Raw genomic sequence first — 24,340 nt, 5'->3', positions numbered from 1 at the left:
TAATAGAAAATCAAAAGAGCTTTCATTACAATCATCATTCAAAGAGAGTTTCTTTATAACAATTCAGGCAGCCTATTTCATGTTTGAGAAAGATGGTTGGCCTTTTCTCAACAAGATGAAATATTGGAAGGGGGGAAAAAAGAAATGCAAAGGAAAATACAAGTGCATACACATACAAATTCAAACACAAAACACATGATAATTGATCTACTTCACCTTAGGTGGATCTCCAAGCCTAAGCTCAAGATCTATCTCTTCAACAGGGCTAGGGCTAAGTTTAAGTACCTCAGTTGATCGGCTGACGAATTGAAAATCTCCCGAAGATGGCTTGACGATGGAAGGAAAGCCAAGTTGTTGATCACTCCTCTGCCTCTTGTTACTATACGCATCAATCTCATCATCCTCGTCCCGATCTCTCTTCCCCTTGCTCCCAACCTCCCTCACCTTAAAACTCCCTAACTCAAGCCTCAACTCCAAGGCGCTTGGCAGACGAAGGGGCATCGGATTTACAAAAGAGGGAAGTGACGACCCAATAGCACCAGAATTAGGGTTAGGGTTTGGGCTGGGACTAGGGTTAGGGTTAGGGGTATAGTACTCCATGGAGCCAACTTGATCTTCATCAATTGGACTTGAGGATTGTTTCAGCCTAGCCCGATCCCTTCGGTGAACGTTCATGTGGCCGCCCAGGGCTTGGGCTGACCGGAACTCTCTCCGGCAGAAGCTACATGAATAGGATCTCGGAGGCCATATGCAGCCTCCTAAGAGACCAGCAGAGTCCTCAGCAAAGGCCTGCTCCTCCCATGATTCATGGTAGGAGGAGCTTGAAGAGATTAATGGAGAATTGAAGAGAGGAGGAGGAGGCCTTGTAGTGTTGTTGTTGTTTAATTTCTTTCTCGCCCACATCCAATACCTCGTTTGCTCCATTGCACTGTTCATGGATGATAGGGCTAGAGATCTCTTAAAGGGGGAATTTAATCAATTAGAGGAGAAGGGGAGAATAAGAAATTTGTGAAGTTGTGATAATATTGAAGGAGCTAGCTAGAGGGAGATAAAGATGGATGCAAGCATCTCTATCCAAGTTGAATACTAGAATAGAGAATCTATGAGGGGGAAGGAGAGAGAGAGAGAGAGAGAGAGAGGAAAAGTCCTGAGATAATATTAGGTCATGGGTTTTCCTTTTCTTTTCTTCTTTTTTTTTTTCCTTCTTCTTTTTTCCCCCTCTCAATCTAGTGATTTCGTTAATAAGCGAATATGCAAGTATAAAAGAGTGTTATATAAGGACAAGACAAGCTTTTGTCTTCCTTTAAAGACCACCCTGTTAAAGGTTGGTGAGTAATACTTAATTAACAGCGGATTTTTTTGAGCTAAAAGGGAGAAGATCGACGATCACTGAAACTTTGAAGGACATGCAGTAGGCTACATTCTATGTGTGGATGGGCCTACTTCAACCACCACTTTTCCAAGAGATCATCGCCTTACACAGTAATGCGACTGTTTGAGATGTGATGGGGTCACGCATAAGTCAGCACAGAGTTCTATATGTCTATATATATATAATTAATTTAGGGTTATTTCTAAGGTTTTTAAAGGAAAATAACGTCCAGGATTATTCAGAATGACATTTTATGGTACTTCTTCTTGTTGTTTGATTTGTATTCATGTTCTTTTTTTTTATTTCTAATTAATAGTGTTTCATTAGTTAATGAGTCGGTATCAAAATGAATAGTTAATTTCTTAATCCAAGTGTTGTCTAGCTGAAAAGTTAAAAGCATGTATAGTGATTAAACTGAGAGACTAAAATATGTATATATACTCTCATTTAGAACTAGTTGATCAAGAAGTGTGCCATTCTCATCTTTCTGGAAATTTACTGAAAATATTACATAAATAATAACTAATGTGAGCATTTCTTCGACTATAATATATTATCATACTGGGACATTATAAAAATTCTCAAAAGTATAATTTCAAGGGTTTTCTCCATATATGTACCCCTCATAGTATAACTACGTACTTTTAATTTTGCCTCTCAACCAATCAAAGTCTAATTTACCATCCAATTTCTTTCTCCACGCAAAATTCCTCTCCATGTAATAAATGTTACTTTTAATAGGTGAAAAGTCTTTTTTATCCATGTTAACATGAAAATTTAGGAAAAACTCGAGAGAAAAGGAAATTAGAATAGAACTATATATATCTTCTTTTTCATACTAAGTCCAATTAGTAATCAAACATAAACAATAATTTCACTTGGAATCTTAATTAGTTCTTTCTTCCAATCCTTTGCTTTCTGCGCGCAAATATTATCTTGAGAAAGTTTGATGTGTTTGAATTTGATAATTTTCATGCATCGTCTTTCTTCTCTTCTCCCTATTGTATTATTCGTTCCATGCTCTATCCTACAAAATTATAAATAACCTTATAAAATCAGCTTAAAGGGCGCACATCTTTCATAGCCAAACCAAACTGCAAGTTTTGGTAGTTTTAAATGATCACCTCCACGTATATATCTCATGTACTTGTATGCACCCAATCTTTTAATTTATAAGTTCAGAAAATGGATTATGACTTGCGTATTAATCTTTGTCATATTCTCTATCGATCAAAGGACACATGAGTCTTATAATTGCTGAATACTTGCTACAGGAACACTAAATTTCAAATCTCAGTCTTATACCATGAGTTGTTACCAGTCTCTCAGCAAGTGCCATGGCATAATACTGTTTGGGATCAATTGTGCTATCCTAAACATTCATTTATTAGTTGGCTTGCTGTTTTGAACAAATTGCTTACTAAAGACAGACTAATGAAGAGGGGGTTAACAAATATCGGTTCTTGCTGCTTATGCTCAGGAGCTGTGTTGGAAGACAGGAACCATCTTTTCTTTTCCTGTGCTTATTCTTCTGAGGTCTGGAATGGCATAATGTGTTGGCTTCATTTTTCCTGGAAATCGTGCGAATGGGATCATATCTTGGAATGGTTTTGTACAAAGTTAAGAGGAAAAGGATTCAAACAGGGAATCAAAAGAATGGCATTGACGGCTGCTATCTACAACATCTGGTATGAGAGAAATCTCAGAATCTTCCAACAGGAACAAAGAACTGCTGATCAAGTGATTAAGAGAATTAAGATGGACATGCTATCTGTTGTTCTCAATTCACAATTCCAGGAGGAGTATCGGGACTGGTTGCAAGATTTGTGAAACCTGTCAGTTCTTGAAGAGTACTTGAAGTTACTGTAACCAATGTATTCAGTTTGATCTCTCATTTACTATGAGATCTTGATGTATATACATTTCTTTCATTGGTAATGAATAAAAATTTTCATTGACCAAAAAAAAAAAAAAAAAAAAAGGACACATGAGTCCTATATCTTTGTAGGAACTAGAGGAGTTAGACAAGGAGACCCAACTTTCCCCTCATCTCTTTGTGCTTGCTATGGAGTATTTGAGTAGAGGACTCGCAAGTTTAAATGAGAGGGGAATAATTTTCATTTCCATCCAAAATGCAAAAGTATGAAACTTTCACGCCTATGCTTTACTGATGATATAATGATTTTTTGCGAAGGAGACATTAACTCTATTAAACATATTATTGATAGATTCAAACCAATATTGAAAATAACAGAAATGGGTTATGTAACGCTTGACCTCCGGTTAAGGGTTGAGGAAAAAAAAGCAAAAAAACGTAACACATAACGTAGGTTATATTTGTTAGGATTGTGTCTATGATTATTGTATAACTTCATGAGAATTACATAGGATTAGAGATCTATCATAATTAGGAGATTGTATCTCATCATAATTAGGAGTTTAATTGAATCCTATTCTAATTAGGAAGTTAGGCTAGAGATAGAGTTTTGGTTTTCCTATATATATTCTTTTACTGTTGGAGAAAAAACCAAGGAGATGAGAGATAGCCAATATTCTTGTAATCTAGGGTTAGCAGAGGGCGTAGTCTGATTCAAAAATATTATGCGAGAGACGAGTGTTTCGTAGCCTTTGTCTGTGTAAAAGATTACAGTATTAGGAGAGGGTTTCGTAGTCTTTGTTAGTGCAAAAGACTATAATATTAGGAGAGGGTTTCATAGTCTTTGTCCATACAAAAGATTACAATATTGAGAGAGTATTTCACAATTTTTGTCCGTTCAAAAGATTGTAAGGAGTGAGCTTTGGAGAGAATATGAGAGTTGATTATGTATGTAAGGTTAAGAGATTGAGAGACGAGAGTTGAGTTGTTTCTCTTATAATTCTCCCTAATACATAGTGGATTTCTCGTATTGTTGCCCCGTGGATACAGGTCGAAGTTGGTTGACCGAACACGTAAATCTTGGTGTTCTTTCTTCTTGACTCTGGTTGTTTTATATCTTATTGATTGTGGGTTTGCTTTCGAGTTGCACACATCGTAGCAGGTGGGGAGACTAAGTTCCCAACAAGTGGTATCAGAGTGATGATGATGGAACTGGGAACGAGTTCGCAACATAGACGTCGTACAAAAGTGAAGATCAGCAGCGTTACAAGAATCAAGATTAAAAAAGAAGGTATTGTAGTGGCGGGAACACTGTAGCGACGGAACAATGTTCACGTGGGTGAGGGTTTGGTTAAAAATTAATAAATCAAATCTGACGGTGCAAATTAATTTGTCTTTTGATCAAGGGTTTGGAGGCAGATTTCGACGATCTAGGAGTTAATTCCTAGATTTTGAAGTACTCTAAACATGATGGGAGGGTTTTATTTTTTTTAAAATTTTGTTCAGATTGGTCAGAAAGTACTGATAAGTTCAAATAATGGTAACGAGATAGATCTGATGGCAGATAGGTCAAAAGAGTATGCGACAAATGATACTGGTATAGAAAATCAAACGTGATTCTAGTAGTAGAGTTGTCAGCATATAATTATTCAGAGTCATTGTGGGAGCAGAAGTTGGTGGTGTGTAGACTCGAGGAGGACAGTGTCAGACTAGGTGGAGCTTGCAAGCAGGCACAATCGAGTGATACACATGGAGATGAAGATAGTGACATTGGACATGAAAATGAGGAGTACTCATATTCTGTCCAAGCCAAGTCATGGAGGAGATAGAGACATCCGGCTCGTAGTGTGGAGTAGGAGAGATGCACCAATATAGTTTGAGAAGAGCAATGCAGGTGGAGCACAAGGATAACAAGGGGGGAGGCTATTGTCAGGCTCAAGTTGGGAGGAGAAGCATGATTAATTTGCTTCTGATGTTAGAGGTGGTGAAGATATCTTAGTGCGCACAAGAGAGATGGAAGCGTCACGGCAAGGCAGGTGACATGGTGATGGTCATGGGCATCCAGTTGGAGTGCAGGTGTTCTGATTAGGAGTGCGGGTGCTTCGATTTGAAGTGTAAAAGAATAGAAGACGCTAGCGGGAGAGGCAAAGTTTCAAGACGGCGACGATATATCCCCAAGGGAGTTTGGGAATCAAATCCAATATGGAGATTGTTGGGATTATGTCTATGATTCTTTGTATAACTTTATGAGAATTAGATAGGATTAGATATCTGTCATAATTAGGAGATTGGGTCTCATCATGATTAGGAGTTTAAATCATATTCTTCTATCGTTGGATAAAATATTAAGGAGATGAGATATAGCCAATATTCTTGTAATTTAGGGCTAACAGAGGGCGTAGCCTGATTCAAGAATATTATGCGAGAGGCGAGAGTTTCGTAGTCTTTGTCTGTGCAAAAGTTTACAATATTGGGAGAGAATTTCGTAGTCTTTGTCCATTCAAAAGATTATAAGGAGTGGGTTTCAGAGAGAATATGAGAGTTGATTATGTATGTGAGGTTGAGAGATTGAGAGACGAGAGTTAAGTTATTCCTCTTGTAGTTATCTCTAATACATAGTGGATTTCTCGTATTGTTGTCCCGTTGATGTAGGTCAAAGTTGGTCAACCGAGCCACATAAATCTTGGTTTTCTTTCTTCTTGATTGTGGTTATTTTATATCTTGTTGATTGTGGGTTGGCTTCCGAGTTGCACAGATCATAATAGGCAGGGAGGCATAATTCCCAACAATAATGTTTATTAATTATTTAGATATTTTATAAATACTAAAATTCATAATAACTTTAATACTTAGAATCATCAAACTTTTCAAATATAACATCACAATTATCAACTATAAAAATATAGTATCACAAATTCTTAACAAAAGTTAGTCATATATGACTAACAACCATCCTAAAAAGCGTCATCAAGTGATCAAATACGTCATCAAGTTTAAGTCAATAAAAAATAAGTCAAAAATAAACTAAACACTTCCAACCCTCAAGTTTTTTAACTTTAGAAAAATATTCTAATTCCTAATCAAGTTCACTAAATCAACCAAACTAAACACGACTATGTAATAATAGTAAGAAATTATATACAGAGATCATGTACAAACTTAATTTCACAAAATTTAGTATTAGCTGAAAACTAAAAACTAAAACCTAATCAAAATCAAGAAATAACTAAAAGTAACTATCTCACCAACACAAGTAACGCACTAATTTATCGATGTACTCTGACTCTGTGGTAGATCTTAAAAAATTATGTTGAATGGTAAAGTGATGAAGCAACAACTTTGATATGATTTAGGATAAATTGGCAATAGAAAATATTAAATTTTAAAAGATAATTTTAAAATCACTATTAATTTAAAGGATATAATCTGAGATGCCCAATACATAAGTAAAAAATAAAAAATTTACCTCACCGGAGTCGCAGAAGCCGCGGATAGCCGGTAGAGTTTCAAAGGACGCAAGGAGTTAAGGTTTGGGTTGGAGGAGGCGAAGAGATCGCATATTCGTAGGAAGAGAATTGGGTGATCGAAACTAAAAGCGGTAGAGTTTAAATGACTTGGATGGTGGAGATGCATCTACACATCCTAAATAGAGATGTAATTTAGCCAAAAAAAAACCCATGTTAAATGGTTATATAATGTAACGCACATTTAATGCAATATAACGTGTTATTTTGGGTTAATTAGTTTCAGCGTTAAATGGGTGTGTTATATAACAAGAGGGCACCGTTAAGTTACAATACGGATAATAACGGGTTATATAACGGGTTTTTTTCAACTATGATTCAAACATTTCTCTCATGCCTCTGGATTGGTTGCTAATGGGACTAAAAGTCACGTGTTCTTTAGAGGAGTACCTGTTAATAATAATTAAGAAGCAGCAAATTTTGAGTTTTCTCCACTTTGTTGAGGGTGAACTCCCTGTTGATATCTATGCAATTTTTTTGGGGGAGGTATATTCATGCTTCCAAAGACAGTAGTGACGGAAGTTGAGGAAATGCGCAGGAATTTCTCACGGTCTGAAATGATTGAAAATCAAAAGAAAGCTAAGGTAGCTTTGTCATGTTAATTTGCCTTCCGAAATGCCAAGGTGGATTAGGCCTATTATCCTCAAATCACGTTCTGTATGGGTGAAGTGGATCATACATGGATATTACTTAAGAAACCAAAATTTTTGGAGTATGGGCATTAAAACACATTACTCTTGGCGGTTTAAGAAAATCCTAAAGCTAAGAGAGCAAGCTAGAAAGTGTGTTGATTATTCTAATACTGAGTTAATATGGAAGGGGGATACACCAGCATTTAATTAGTAGTGCAGCTACTTAATTACAAGTTGCTAGCTACTGCATGGAAGAAAAAAAGTTTGGTCGATCTCCTTGATCTGGACTAAATATACAATGCCAAAGTATTCCTTTATATTTTGGATTGTATGCCTAAAACAAGCTACCAACAAGGCAGCGACTGAAGTCTATGAGGATCATTGATACTGATACATTAATTGCCCTATTTGTGAAGCAGCTGTAGAGACCACAGATCACATCCTGCTTGAATGTGAGTTTTGCTTTCATATATGGACAGATACTATGAAGCTCTATTTTAAAATGTTCAGTTTGATACCTCAATTTTTTTGAGAGTCTTGATGTACAAAACTTTTACACTTTGGTGAGTGAAATAAAACTTTTCATTGACCAAAAAAAAAAAAGATACTATGAAGCTTGTGCAGATTACGAGATATATATCCTAGGACATGGAATGATCTACTGCCTTAATTGGATGTTCAGGAAACGGAAGGGTTCATCTGCTATCAGTAGCATCAAGAAAGCTACTGCTGCTACCAGTGACGGAACCAGAAATTTTGTTTTGCGGGGGGTTAATAATACAAGTTACATGAACAAAGTGCCTCCTAATATATTTAATAATAAAATCAACTTCAATTTTCAAAGATATAACACCATGAAATCTAACTGAAAAAAAATTATACGAACATATAAAACAATATAAGAAAGAGAAGTGAAAAATTAAGTAATTATTGGTAATGCAAACTCCAAACTTTTGAGGCGTTTATGGTTATTATATCCAATCTAAAGATTATTAGTAGTGTAAATTCTAAAAGTGTGGGGGCGGACAAGGCATCTCCAAACTTACATGTGGCTCCGCCACCGGCTGCTGCATGCTTGTTGTTATGAGATCTGGGAATATTATATAATTTTTCCAGTAGTGGAAGAAGACCAGAGAGGAGATAATGGAGTTGATCTCCTATAGAGTCAAAATAATTTGCATCAAGCTACTCAAACTCAAAGACACAGTAGCCAATAGACAACGGTGTACAAAAATGTCACTATTCCCTATTTTTGTTAAGAAATCAACACAGTAACTTTTTGTCTCTTTTTTTCTTTTGCTTGAAGTTTTGTTTTCTCTACTTTTTGTTAAGAGGTAGATAGATTTTTGTTGGCGTTTTCTTGAGAGCTCAGTTTTGGAGCTGCTCTATCTTGTATATTTGACATTAAATTAATGTTGTGCTTTATTGTTATTTGGTAATAAGAATGCTATGCTTATTTACCAAAAAAAATCTTTTAAATTATAGCATAACTTCCGCATTCTAATTGCACCAGGAGATTTAAAAAAAAACTTTCAGATGGTACATCCAACAGGTTAAATAAAATTCTGATAGTGGGGAAAGGATTACTGATATGTCTCAGATCATAGAAGAGTTCATTGCTTACTACAATAAATTACTGGGATCTTCTGCTTCTACTACAGATATCAAAGTGGAAGTCTTGTCAAATGGTCCTACTCTATCTCCTACTCAGGCCAAAAATCTTATTGTTCCAGTCACTAGAGATGAAATCAAACAAGCTCTATTTTCTATGGATAATGAGAAAGCACCAGGACCTGATGGATACACTGCTGCGTTCTTCAAAGCAGCCTGGAATCTGATAAATGAAGATCTTTATCTTGCCATTGAAGAGTTTTTTAAGTCGGGTAAACTTCTTGGTGCTCTTAATGCTACATCTATTACTTTAGTCCCTAAGATTCTTAATCCAAAATCCCCATCTGATTATAGACCAATTTCCTGTTGCAATTGTTTATATAAAATCATCTCTAAAATTATTGCAACAAGAATTCAAGGAGTTATAGGGGCTTTGATTAATGAAGCACAAAGTGCTTTTGTTAAAGGAAGGCTTATATCTAGCAACATCCTCTTAGCTCATGAATTGATCAAACACTACGGCAGAAAACATTCAACTCCAAGGGCAATCCTCAACATTGATCTAAGAAAAGCCTTTGATACAATCAACTGGAAATTTATTAAGGATATGCTTACTGGTCTGGGCTTTCCTGTCACTATGATCAATTGGATTATGGAGTGAAGAGTGTCTATCTGAATTCAGTCTTGTTTCTGGACTAGAGACTAATCCAAACAAGTGCTCTATATATATGAGTGGTATTGATGAGAATTTGAAGACCTACATTTGCTCCTTGCTGAATTTTTCCGAGGGTGTCCTGCCAGTAAGATACTTGGGGGTACCTTTGATTACAAAGAGATTATCTTATTCAGATTGCTCCCCTTTAATTGATAAGATTGCTACCCAGTTTCAGAATTGGCAAAAAAAGAAAACATTATCCTACGCAGGCAGATTGCAGCTTATTAAATCTGTCATATTAGGAATTCAAAATTTTTGGACTAGCAATTATATTCTACCAATTAAGGTGTTGAAGAAAATTGACAGTCTTTGTTCTGAATTCCTTTGGAACCACAAAATTCATTTGATTTCCTGGAAGACAGTTTGTCAAAGTAAAGAACATGGAGGTCTGGGGGTTTTCTCTGCTACAGACTGGAATACTGCAGCTTCTATGAAGCTTATTTGGATGATTCACTTAAAGAAAGACTTGTTATGGATAAAGTGGGTGCATGGCAATTATCTAAGACAATCTGACATATGGCAAGTTCAATCCAAAACAAATGATTCTTGGATGTGGAAACAAATCCTTAAAATGAGAGATAAGGTGATACTCAAATTTGGAAGTTCCTCTAATGTTCAAAATATCATTGCCAGGAGCTGCTCTGGAGATAAGGTCCAGTTATCTACTATCTACAGTGATCTTATTAATCAGAATGCACAGGTAACTTGGTCTAAAACAATTTGGGACGATTGGTCATTCCCTAAGCATTCTCTCATCACTTGGCTTGCTACTCATTCTAGACTGTTAACAAGAGATAGATTATGTCACATGAATATCCTTGACATGAATCATCAGCAAAATGCTTGTGTTCTCTGTACATTTCAGCAACAGGAAACCTGTAAGCATCTATTTTTTGAATGTGCATTCTCAGCTGATCTCTGGAACAGAGTTATGGAGTGGATGAACTTCAAATGGAAATCTTGCAATTGGGATAGGATTATTGAATGGTATAGTACAAGATTGAAGGGAAAGGGTTTTATGAAAAGAATTAAAAGGGTGGCACTAACTGTGTCAGTTTATGCCATTTGGAAGGAAAGAAATCAAAGAATTTTTCGGCAAGAATCTCAAGTCCCTGTTTCTGTGTTTCGAAGAGTGAAGATTCTGATTCTATCAAAAGTCCTAAATGATGATATCCCTGCTCACATAAAAGACAGAATTGTGAAAATGTAATTGTCTTTTTTCCGGAGTTGTTCTCCCAGGTTAGGAACTAGTATTTCTTGATGTACTCATATTTCTCAATTTGGTAATGAATAAAATTTATTTCATTGACAAAAAAAAAAAGGTTAAATAAAGTCACAAGACATGTATTTAAACTCATAATAAGATAACTAATTATAATGCAAAAAAAAAAGAGTCAAAAGACTCAAAACCCATAAAAAGAATGCTTAAATGCTTACTCAGTAACAAATGCACTGCCAATAAGTTAGGAGTTCTGATGATCGAAAATCAAATTAACGTTCGCTGATTTTGGAGTTCTGATGAAAATCAAATTCTACTGATCAATATATTTAATTAGTGAGATAAAAAAATATACTGAGATAAAAATGATACTGAGACTTATATAAGGATGTGTCTGTATACATGCTTGACATGAGTCGTAATTACGTTTCATCGTACAGTGGTAACAGTACTCTTTAATGAAACGGAATTGTCATTTCCCACTTTTACTTAAAGAAAAGGTTTCGCCTTCACCAAAATCATTGGAGAATGAGAGTATTTATGGAGTGTTGAAAATTCTAACTATATTCATTGACCGTGAATTAGCATGAGACTTAGTACATATGAATTGTTGATGATAGTCCATCCATCATAATCATATAGTTTTAATTAAGAATGTTTGCAGTCCTGCGTATCCTTAATCAACAAGGCACCGATGACTCGTAGGAGACTTGTTAGCTTGTAGTCTAATGACTTTGTGCAAGGATTGAAATATCAATTTATGTTATTAGTTAGAATTGAAATATTCATGTTGACAACAATGGTCTAATCAACGCGCTAGCTAGTTGGCTAACATTGTTGGATTAAATAAACAATCAGTCATTCTCCTTAGTAGTGCATGGCATTTGAGGGAAATTAAGAAATGGATATGACTTCGTGCTCCTCATCTTCATTCAATATGGGTGGGTTTGTGACGTTTGTCTCTCTAGAGTTTGCTGTTTTGATCAGTCATTACTTCAAGATTAGGTCAATGAAGAGGGTCAAATTAATTATTTAACTAATTAATCTATGAAAGTGAGATCGAGCTTATTGATGTATAATTTTTTTAACTACATCTTCATTATCTTCCTCAAATCCCTAGCTAGCTTTTTCTTACTCTTAACTTTTTTTTTTCTCAAAGATTTTTATTTTCTCTCAAAGATTCAACAGAGATAATATAGGAATTGAATGCATAGGTAAATATTACTTAGATTTATAAAATTTCTAAATAAAATTTACTTTATTATTAGATTGCGGCTGCGTATCAAATTTGCCCTATTCAACTCCTTGGATAATATATTCTTAGGATATTTGTGTGCAAAGAAAGAGAGGGAGGAAAGTGTTCGTTAGGAAATCAGCTGATTAAGGTGTGCTCATATTTAGAGACTGCAAATACCTGAACTAATTTCGACTAAATTGAGAAAACCCCCCTTATGAGTCCTAATCCATATATATACGCAACCATAATTCAATCACCGCCTCACGTAGATTACAAATTGTATTTCCCTTTAATTAATTGAACATCAATTTTCTCTAATAAGACTACTTCTCATACTCGAGTACAGCTACACTTCTCATACTCGAGTAGAGCTACATCTAAAGCCTAAACAATTCTTCTGCATTCTCTGTTGGATAACAGTATTCCTAATCTATTAGGATTCCTAATCTATTTTGATAACATGAGGTTATTATGATTCCTAATCTATTTTGGTAACATAAGGTTATTAGGATTCCTAATTTGTTTTGTTTTTGGTTTTAGGATTCCTAGTCTGTTTTGGTTTTAGTTTTCGAATACGCCCGAGAGTGTCAAGCTTGTCAAATACATGCAAATTATATGCATCAACCACCAGAGCAGTTACACACGTCAACCACATCTTGGCCATTCGAGACATGGGGTATGGACATTGTTGGTCCTATTTTTTCCCCTTCAGTCAAAGGTGATCGATTCATTCTCGCAATCACGGATTACTTTTCAAAGTGGGCTGAAGCGATTCCGCTTAGAGAAGTGAAGACAAATAACGTCATCAATTTCATTAAGCATACTCGAGTAGAGCTACATCTAAAGCCTAAACAATTCTTCTGCATTCTCTGTTGGATAACAGTATTCCTAATCTATTAGGATTCCTAATCTATTTTGATAACATGAGGTTATTATGATTCCTAATCTATTTTGGTAACATAAGGTTATTAGGATTCCTAATTTGTTTTGTTTTTGGTTTTAGGATTCCTAGTCTGTTTTGGTTTTAGTTTTTCTATATATAGAGAGATTAGAATCAATCATCAAAAGAGAGGAGAGTTGTAATCAGAGATTAGAGAGACTTTGAGCATTGTGAGAGAGAGATATTGTGAGCAAGTTGAGAGCTTTGGTTGAGAGTTAGTTTGTGAGTTTTGTGAGATTGTAACCCTTTGTACTCTCATTAATTTAGTGGAATCTCCCCATCCTCTCCCCGTAGACGTAGGCAATTTGCCGAACTACGTAAACTTGGTTGTCTCGCTTTTATGTGATTTGTAATAGCTTATTTAGATTCCCTCAACAGGTTAGTCCTAGAACTGATGAGAGGAAGAGCTAATATCCCACTTTGTTAATTGAGATATTTTGCTTAAGGTTCTTGTTTCCTTTGTGAAACAGGAATTCCTATTGTGACTTGACTCTCTTGTTGTGCTGCCGAAGTGCTGTCAAAATTTCCGCTGCGCGCAACATTCTCTCTTAGGGCTAACAGAAAGATTACTTTTAGCAATACCCCTTCCATATCATCACCTCCAACCTCTCAGAAAACCTCTCCTCTTCAACATTCATTTCCTTTATTTTCCCGTCGGAACATCATGGCTTGTTGGGGGTATATATGCTTAATATGAACCCTCAAAAACTAAATTGTATGAAATTATATTAGTTTGGATATTGATCCTAGATTAACTTATATTGTCACTCTTCGAAATACATTTTTATTCTCTTATATATTCTTTTAAAATTAAAAACTCAACACAAAATAAATGTCTCATAAAACAAGATTTTGACATTGTAAGTATCCGCAACTAATTAAATGTTAAAATTTTTAGATATAGTAACATTAGGCTATCTGCTTTGCTTTATTTTAGTCCCATATCAATTAGGATTCTAGAACCTCTCATCTTACTCTTGTATTTAAGCAGTTCAATACAATGAATAAAATCAAGTCTCTTCTATTCCCTAAAGCTCTATTTTTAACATGGTATCAGAGTCATCATCTTGATCTCAGAGAGACCTCTTTCTTCTTCCTCTACATCGAGCCGCCGAGGCAATTTTGCCGAAAACTATGTGCTTCCCTTTGACGGCCTCGACACCGAATTCAACCTTGATGCACCTCCCCCATCACTCACACCCTCTCACTGTCCTTTGCTCACTGCAAAACCCTAGTCCTAACCTTTGTCAAACGACATTGTTCTTTTCGGGGCTACTATTCACCATCCTATTCGAGTTACTGTTCATCCTACCAAACGACACTCTTCATCTGGGTGTACTATTCACTAGCAGACTACTATCCTAAGCGAGGTATTATTCATCCTGAATCTCACTACCTCGATACTAATTTTAATCTCGACAATATCTCTGACAACCAACTCACTATCAACAGCCCAAACCCTACCGCATCCAAAACCCTAGGCTACCACCACTTGACGTTCATGTAGGCGTCAAAAAATGCTTACAGATATCCAAATACTACTCAAGGCAAAGAGAAGACGATAAACGTCATTCTCTTAATCAGAGGGGATCATTCAAAGGAAGCAAGATAACATGGAAGAACAATGTACACACCAACAGGCAGTACATGGCGGCACGGCTGAGACGCGGCAGTACATAGTGCCGCGGCTAAGGCGCGGCAGCCTATGGTGCCGCGGCTATTATAGGGAGTTGCTACGACGGTTAAATAAGCAGTTATACAATAATTTTTAAAGTCCACGTGGTGGCATATCAGGAATGGAACGTGTGCTGATGTGGACAAGTAGTTAAACCACGAAAAATGTGGTTAAAGGTCGTGGGAGAACAGTTTCAGGCACGATGAAACGTGGTGGTAACCGCTCCTTTGGCCGCGACAGTCCATACTGCCGCGCCAATAGCCGCGGCAGCATGGACTGGCGCGGCCAAAGAACAGTCATTTGGTCAGTTATCTCGCCTCCGTTTCCACTGTTATGCATTCCTAACCCTATAAATACCTCCCCAAACACGAAATAAAGGACAGGGAGTAGATTGGAGCATAGAGCCTTGAGTTTTTTTGGTGAATTGGAGCAAGAGAGAGAGTCTTCCTTCTTCACAAACATCCTCAAGAAGCTTTTGGCGATTCCTAGAGATCTAAGCTCTGACTTGATCTTTAGAAGAGTGAACATCTTACATCGATAAGATATTCGCTTTAAATTCTTACTTCGATAAACGAAGGAAGAATTCCTAAAACCTTCACGATTCAATCAGAATCTGTGAATCGGTGGTCCACGGGCTAACGCACCCTCGGCACAGGCAAAGATTCCACGAAAACAGTGATCCAAACAATGATCCTGCGTTTGTTTCTAAAAAGTTATAATTTTCCTTTTGTTGTGTAAGAGAAGTCTTATAAAAATACTATTTCTTTTGAATTTGTTGTAATCGATCGAAGATATAATGAATTCCATAACAAGACCAACTTTTGACAAAAACAAACTGGCGACCACAGTGGGAGCCAACGATCTCGCTACCGAGACCGTCGTGTCGCAGCCGATCAAGATTCCAGTTGAATCCACGGTCGAATACGAGTTCGACCAAACCAAGTTTGAGGAATATCTCTCATCATCCTCTTCAAGATCTTCATTGTCTCGCGAGTACAAGAGGATCTTACCATTAAAGAAGACTTACATGCCAAAGAAGGCACAAAGTGAAGACTCTCACCCAATCGTTGCCAAGGCCTCCCCTCGCAACATTATCCCGGCGACCCCCAAAGCCGGAAGCTCTGCTCACAATGATTCCACCCTAATTAAGGAATCGTTCGATCGAAGTTCGCCAACTCTAACGAAGAGGGCTCGTCAGAGGCAACACCAACGTCTCGCTCGTCAAAGGGCTAAGGCATTGGAACAAACCGACGGGGTTCACTGCTATGCGGACCTAGAGTCGAGGAAGCATCAAGTGGTCCAGTCATCCCAACGACAAACCACTCATATCTCTGCACAACTCACGACGGAGGAATGGACTCTCGTCAAAAGGGCTCGTTCGACCCTCAAAGATCGTATACAGAAGCGTCGTGCAAACGCTATTCGTGTTCGTGCCCTTCGTCAACAAACGCAAGAAGGGAAGAAGAAAATGGTGTCTAAGGAAACACCAGAGAGTCGCAAAGTGTGGATCCCTAAATCCAAATTCGTACAAGAATTGGATCAGCAGGACCCATCTTTCAACCGCGACAGTGTAGACTGCCGCGACAAATTCATCAACCGCGACAGTGTACACTGCCGCGGCAAATCCTTCGACCGCGACAGTTTTCACTACTGCGGCATAGCTTTCAACCGCGGTAGTCTCCACTGCTGCGGCGCACCCTTCGACCTCGACGATTACTCCTGCCACGGCCAAGAAGAAGCTCCCAGGAGTTCCCCTTCAGCCCCATCAACATCCGTTCTTGGTCCGTCTACTACAGCCATATCTGTTCCATCACCAAGGAAGCCACGGGTTAGTCCTGACCTGTCAAAATCCAAGATCACAATGGCGAATCGCCCCAGTCCCTCATCTGACGATCGAGGCAAAGCTTCTGTTAAGGAACGCTTGGGTCCAGTGAACGAACCACAAGTAAATTTTTACACTGGGGGTCGTAAATATCCTCCTATCAAAACAAAACAAGCCAAAAAAGAGAAGATACCAATTCACTCTCGCTTGGGGCCTGTAAAAATTCCACATCCACGGGGGGTGGGATGTAAACATATAACCTTGGATCACTCAGAGGTGACGACAAGTCATCCTGTGTATATCAACAAGGTTCAAACACAAAAACAGAGGATAGGTTGCTTTGGTCACAATACTGACGATCAACAAGGTTCAAACACAAAAACAGAGGATAGGTTGCTTTGGTCACAATACTGACGAGCTGTACTATCAAACTAAAAGTGGAAACAAGTCACGAGGTTGCTTTGGTCACAATACTGACGAGCTGTACTATCAAACTAAAAGTGGAAACAAGTCACGAAAAAGGGTTGCTTGAGGAACAGAATCTCATTGTGTATGTGAGAGGCTTATTAAAACAGTATTATCTAAATATAGTTGCTCTAAAGCCGTTCCGCTAAGAGCTTCTGTGTTCCAGAGGCTTTTCACCGAAATGTTGAAGCCTAAGCTGAGACATTTCCGCAATAGAAGATCAGCTGTCCAAGATGACGAATTCCCTGAAGTCACCATCAATATGGCTGATAAAGGAAAATCTAAGCGGCATTCAAGTGAATCAAATCCCGACTTTTCCCCGGAAGAAAAAGTCAATTCAAGAATTGCTCAACGGATGTCTCGACTCCAGTTAAGAGCCATCAAACGTAGGGATTACAAGAAAATGCATGAAGGAATGTCCTCAGAGGATGAACTTTCGGACACTTGTTCTGCGATTACTTCGGATGATACAATATCTAGCACAGGGCAAGCCAGAGAAGTATTCATAATCACTCCTGATCAATTTGCTCAAATACTTTAAGAAGCTCTAGCCAAGCAACGTGAAGAAATTAGAGCTGAAATGAAGATGGAAATGGAGTTGGCTATCCAACAAATGAGAGAATTGCAAGCTCAACGGCCTCAACCTCCTGAATCCAGTCAGCGAGCTGAATCCAGTCGCCACACTCAGAATGTTATAGATGACAGTGATCCAGAAGTGGATGAAGTCATTATGGCTGATACCCCTCCCAATGATAATAACACTAGGGGTGGTTCAACGGATCCTCCCAACAATAATATTGAGGGTGGTTCAATTGCACCTCTTAATAACACTGAGGGTGTCCCAATTATTTCTGCTCAACATCACTCAAAGAGAGATGAAGATGAGGACAAGAAAATGCAAAACCTTGAACATAAAGTCAATGCTTTGATGTCCGCTCAGGAAGTAAAGAAGACGGGTATTCCGTGTCCCTATCCAAGAGAATGGGATTCAATACCGTACCCGATAAAATTCAATCTGATCAACTTCATACCGTTTGATGGGAACAGCTCGCCTATTCAGCACTTGATTTATTTCAAATCTCATTTGGGCATGATCTCTGGAAACGAGGCTTTAATGATCCGGTCATTCGTTGGCACCCTTCGTGGGCCCGCCTTCGATTGGTACCGACATCTTAAGCCAGGGAGCATAAATTGCTGAGATGACATAGAAAGTTTATTCCTCAGCAATTTCTTCGATGATGACACTGAAGTGTCAATCGGAACCCTTCTGGATGAGAAGCAAAAAGACGGAGAGTCAGTCAACAATTTTGTCAAACGCTTCCGTAACAAGGCAATGAATTGCAGAGATCCTGTTACAGAGGAGTTCATCCTGTAAACATGCCACAATAATCTCTCCATCGATGTCCTGGAAGCCCTGGGGTCGTACCATCCAAAACTTGGAAAGATTTGAAAATACGCGGTGAACAAGCTGAATACTTTCTTAAAAGAAAGAAAGCTGAGAGAAGCCGACCGACGACATCTACAATCGCTGGGAACGCGACTCTCGATCCGAAGTTTCAAAAGGAGTATTCTTTCGAAAATGATGAAACTCCAGCCATATTGAAATACCTCCTCGCCAATGACAAAATCGAGCTACCACCTATTAAAGATTAGGAGGGAGCTAAGAGGATTACGGATCCAAACTACTGTGCGTACAACAGAAGGGTTCTTCATCCCACTAAGATTTGCTTCGGACTTAAAAACAAAATACAAGCCTTAATTGACTCTGGCGTCATAACGGCGAAACAAACCAAGTAAAGACGACTCTAACTCCATTGGGTGCACGAGTATAAACTGTTTCCCCTCACTCCAAAGGGTATACGAGTATAAACTGCTCCTCGATACTCCAATAGGTATATGAGTCTAAACTGTTTCCCACTCTTAACGGGAAGTTCCTGGAGAATTTTTACATGTAATATTCTTAAGGATAACCCGGTCATGTAACTCAGTATGATGTTAGACCCAGTTTCGCGAAGGAAGCTGGGGGTGGATGGTTCATGTAACGGAAAGTTCTCGGAAGAATGCTATATGTAATTTTCTTAGGGATAACCTGATCATTACAAACAAAGTGATAAACACTACATCCCCACGGTGATTTCCGAATACTCTTTTGCTGAGATGAGATTCGATCACTTCTTTAGATCAATCTTCCCTCACAAAACTCATATTTGGTCAAACCTTTAAACAGTTAGGACCAAAGCCAAAATCCCCTCTCGATTCCTTCCATGAACGAGAGGTCCACAAATTGAACGATCAAACCTTTAAACAGTTAGGATCGTCTCAAATTCTCATTTGGTCAAACATTCCTACAGTTAGGACCAAAGCCAAAATCCCCTCTCGATTCCTTCCATGAACGAGAGGTCCACAAATTGAACGATCAAACCTTTAAACAGTTAGGGTCGTCTCAAAACTTCCACTTGGTCAAACCTTACTACAGTTAGGACCAAAACCAAAATCCCCTCTCGATTCCTTCCATGAATGAGAGGTCCACAAATTAAACGATCAAACCTTTAAACAGTTAGGGTCGTCTCAAACTCACATTTGGTCAAACCTTTAAACAGTTAGGACCAAAGTCGAAATCCCCTCTCGATTCCTTCCATGAACGAGAGGTCCACAAATTGAACGATCAAACCTTTAAACAGTTAGGATCGTCTCAAATTCTCATTTGGTCAAATCTTCCTACAGTTAGGACCAAAGCCAAAATCCCCTCTCGTTTTCTTCCATGAACGAGAGGCCCACAAATTGAACGATCAAACCTTTAAACAGTTAGGATCGTCTCAAGTTCCCACCAAAGCCAAAATCCCCTCTCGATTCCTTCCATGAACGAGAGGTCCACAAATTAAACGATCAAACCTTATTCCTTCCATGAACGAGAGGTCCACAAATTAAACGATCAAACCTTTAAACAGTTAGGGTCATCTCAAAACTCTCACTTGGTCAAACCTTACTACAGTTAGGACCACAACCAAAATCTCCTTTCGACTCATTTCGTGAGCGAAAGGTCCACTTTTGAATTGAATAATCAAACCTTATGACAGTTAGGATTATTCAAACCAATCCAGATTCTCTAAGTGGAGATCCCACTTTGAGTTTCTTTTGCACTAGGAGATAGAATATAAAATTCTTCCTCTCCGATTCTGGGTTTATCTCTACCAACAAAAAAAAATAAGGAGATAGAATATAAAATTCTTCCTCTCCGATTTTGGGTTTATCTCTACCAGCAAAAAAGAGACCAGGAGATAGAATATAAAATTCTTCCTCTCCATCATCGGGTTCACCTCTACCAATAAAAAAGAGACCAGAATACTCCAATATGTATACGAGTCTAAACTATTTTCCTAATCTCAACAGGAAGTTTCTGGAGAATATCACTCAGAATATTCTAAACTATTTTCCTAATCTCAACAGGAAGTTTCTGGAGAATATCACTCAGAATATTCTTAAGAATAACCTAAATACTCTAATAGGTACACGAGTTTAAACTGTTCCCCTACCCCCAACAGGAAGTTTCTGGAGAATATCACTTAGAATATTCTTAAGAATAACCTGGCTACCTCCCAAAGGGTATATGAGGATAAACTATTTTCCGAACACTCCGACGAGTATATGAGTATAAACTATTTCTCCATTCTTCAATAGCAGTTCTAATTCAAGACTTCGACAACGGCCACGCGATAAACGTAGTGCCGGAGGAATCTTAGCGATTCTACAAAGCACTGAATAGGCTAAAAGATGAAGAAGTCAAGAATTGAAGCCATTTACAGACCATCCTACGCAACTTCCTCAACAAAGTACTGAAAAAATTACAAAGAAAATTTATCATATCCAAAGTATCCCAGACTCCCCTCCAAAATGATGAGTCTGAGATACTTTGGAGAGGGTATCTGTAGGCGTCAAAAAATGCTTGCAGATATTCAAATACTACTCAAGGCAAAGAGAAGACGATAAACGCCATTCTCTTAATCAGAGGGGATCATTCAAAGGAAGCAAGATAACATGGAAGAACAATGTACACACCAACAGGCAGTACATGGCGGCACGGCTGAGACGCGACAGTACATGGTGCGGCTAAGGAGGCGCGGCAGCCTATGGTGCCGCGGCTAAGGCGTGACAGCCTATGGTGCTGTAACTATTATAGGGAGTTGCCACGACGGTTAAATAAGCAGTTATACAATGATTTTCAAAGTCCACGTGGTGGCATATTAGGAATGGAACGTGTGCTGACGTGGACAAGCAGTTAAACCACGAAAAAGGTGGTTAAAGATCGTGGGAGAACAGTTCCAGGCACGATGAAACGTGGTGGTAACCGCTCCTTTGGCCGCGGCAGTCCATCCTGCCGCGCCAATAGCCACGGCAGCATGGACTGGCGCGGCCAAAGAACAGTCGTTTGGTCAGTTATCTAACCCCCATCTCCACTGTTATGCATTCCTACCCCTATAAATACCTCCTCAAACACGAAATAAAGGACAGGGAGCAGATTGGAGCATAGAGCCTTGAGTTTTTTTGGTGAATTGGAGCAAGAGAGAGAGTCTTCCTTCTTCACAAACATCCTCAAGAAGCTTTTGGCGATTCCTAGAGATCTAAGCTCTGACTTGATCTTCAGAAGAGTGAACATCTTACATTGATAAGATATTCGCTTTAAATTCTTACTTCGATAAACGAAGGAAGAATTCACAAAACCTTCACGATTCAATCAGAATATGTGAATCGGTGGTCCACGGGCTAACGCACCCCCGGCACAGGCAAAGATCCCACGCAAGCAGTGATCCAAACAACGATCCTGCGTTTGTTTCTAAAAATTTGTAATTTTCCTTTTGTTGTGTAAGAGAAGTCTTATAAAAAGACTATTTCTTTTGAATTTGTTGTAATCGACCGAAGATATAATGAATTCCACAACAAGACCAACTTTTGACGAAAACAGTTCACTGGCCACCACCTGGTAGAGCCAGTGCCACCATCGCTCAATCGTTCGAGCCAACACTGCATCGTCGTACCATCGCCTAATCAGATCTGCACGGGTACACCACTCCGCTTGAGCGACACCAAGCCAGAACCACACCATTGTCTACCAAGCACATGCCTCAACATCATCAATTTCTATGTCTCGCAAGCCCTTTCTTGCAAGCAACTCATTCCCACCAACCATACAATGATATGTCTAAACATTTTCAGCAGCGACCACCAACTATTCGACGTAATGTCCCAACTGCAACGACCACGGTAGCGACATCACCGAAACTTCCCATCTACAACGCCCACAGTAGCAACATCGCTAAACCATCTGCAGCAGCAGCTCCCACGGTAATGACAATGTCGAACCTCTCCATTTGCAGCACCCATTGCAGCAACATCATCGGACCCTTCTATCTGCAACACCCTCAGCAGTGACACCACGAGACCAAACTATACAACGATCTTGCCACATGCAATTCGATCTAGCAACCGATGTACTCCAATTCAAATCTCTTGCCAAGCATGCCAATAACTATCTATGCGAATTTGGCTCGTCTTATCCAAACTCTCGGTTCTCTACCGACCGTGACTGGAGGTGTTAGATATATTAGTATTTTTAACATGTTAAAAATATAACTTTAGCAAAGAAAATAGATTTGATTTTGTTCATTATATTGAACTGCTTAAATACAAGAGTAAGATGAGAGGTTCTAGAATCCTAATTGATATGGGACTAAAATAAAGCAAAGCAGATAGCCTAATACTAATATATCTAACAAGAATACCCTCCATTATCCTTACTCAAAAACTCATCTCCTTTGGTGCAACCCTAATCCCTAACATCCCAAAGCGATGAAGGCGAGAAATCTCAATCTTTACCATCTTCACACAGTTCACCGAGTGAAAATCATCATATTCTCATGGTGGGAGACGAGATCGCTAGAAGGCATGGGTTTACTAGGCATTTACTTCTATGCTTGAGAATGGAAATTTTAAGAAAATGGTATTTGTGGAATAATGGAAAAGAGCAGTGGGGCTAAGAGGTGCATATATAGGATTTTAAATTAGTGGGGGTAAAGATATTATATTTTTTTCCTTAGGGGAAGGAAGCAAGACTTTCAAATTTGAGGGAGGTGGAAGCAATTTTCTTTAAAAAACTATGAGCATTTGAGAAAACTCTCTCTCTTTAATTTTTTCCAGACAGCTATATCTCTTTTAACATTACATTTCATGCTAAATTGATAATTTCTTTTTTTACTTTAAGAATTGTAATCATTTTTGTTGGAATTGTGTCTTTGATCTTTGTATAACTTCATGAGAATTAGATAGGGCTAGAGATCTATCATGATTAGGAGATTGAGTTTTATCATTATTAGCAATTTATATCCTATTTTAATTAGGAAGTTTGGTTAGGAGTATGATTTTAGTTTCTATATATATATATATTCTTCTATTATTGGAGTAAAAGTCAAGGAGAAGAGAGAAAGTTAGTACTCTCATAATCTAGGGTTAGTAGAGGGCGTAGTCTGATTCAAGAATATTATGTGGGAGGTGAGAGTTTTGTGGTCTTTATCCATACAAAATATTATAATATTAGGAGAGGGTATCGAAGCCTTTGTCTGTGTAAAAGATTGTAACGAGTGGGTTTTGGAGAGAACATGAGATTTGTTTATGTATGTGAGGTTGAGAGATTAAGAGATAAGAGTTGAGTGGTTTCTCTTGTAGTTCTTCCTAATACATAGTGGATTTCTCGTATTGTTGTCTCGTTGATGTAGGTCGAAGTTGGTCGATCAAACCACATAAAAATCTTGGTGTTCTTTCTTCTTGATTGTGATTGTTTCTATCTTGTTTATTATGGGTTGGCTTCTGAGTTGCGGAGATCATAGTAGGAGGGGAGACTAAAATTTCCCAACAATTAGTATCAGAGCTACAATGATGAATCCGGGAGTTAATTTTCAAGATAGAATTGTCATCGTGCGAGATTGAAGATCGGCGGCGTTGCAAGAATTGAGATGAAGAAAAAGAAGAAGGTACTATAGCGGCGGGAACATTGTAGCGATGGGAACATTGTTCAGTAGGTGAGGGTTTGGTTAATAATTATTAAATTAAATCGATCTAATGGTGTAGATTAATTTGTCTTCTGATCGAGAGTTTAGAGGTAATTTTTGACAATTCAGGAGTTAATTCCTAGGATTTAGAGTGCTCTGAAAGCGATTGTACGATTTTATTTTTTAGATTTTGCTCAAATTGATCAAAAAGT

At 38.2% G+C, this 24,340-nt stretch overlaps 1 protein-coding gene across 1 annotated transcript; it reads right to left on the bottom strand.

Annotated features, from left to right (window-relative positions):
- LOC109829346 (transcriptional regulator SUPERMAN-like) lies at positions 1 to 1,179 on the bottom strand. Its single transcript, XM_020396479.1, has one exon. It carries the CDS (start codon positions 934 to 936, stop codon positions 208 to 210), a length of 729 nt encoding a protein of 242 aa, XP_020252068.1. The 5' UTR covers positions 937 to 1,179; the 3' UTR covers positions 1 to 207.

This window comes from Asparagus officinalis, chromosome 2 (assembly GCF_001876935.1).
Source record: "Asparagus officinalis chromosome 2, Aspof.V1, whole genome shotgun sequence".
Classification (NCBI taxonomy): Eukaryota; Viridiplantae; Streptophyta; class Magnoliopsida; order Asparagales; family Asparagaceae; genus Asparagus; species Asparagus officinalis.
This window is presented reverse-complemented; position numbering and strand designations above follow the sequence as displayed.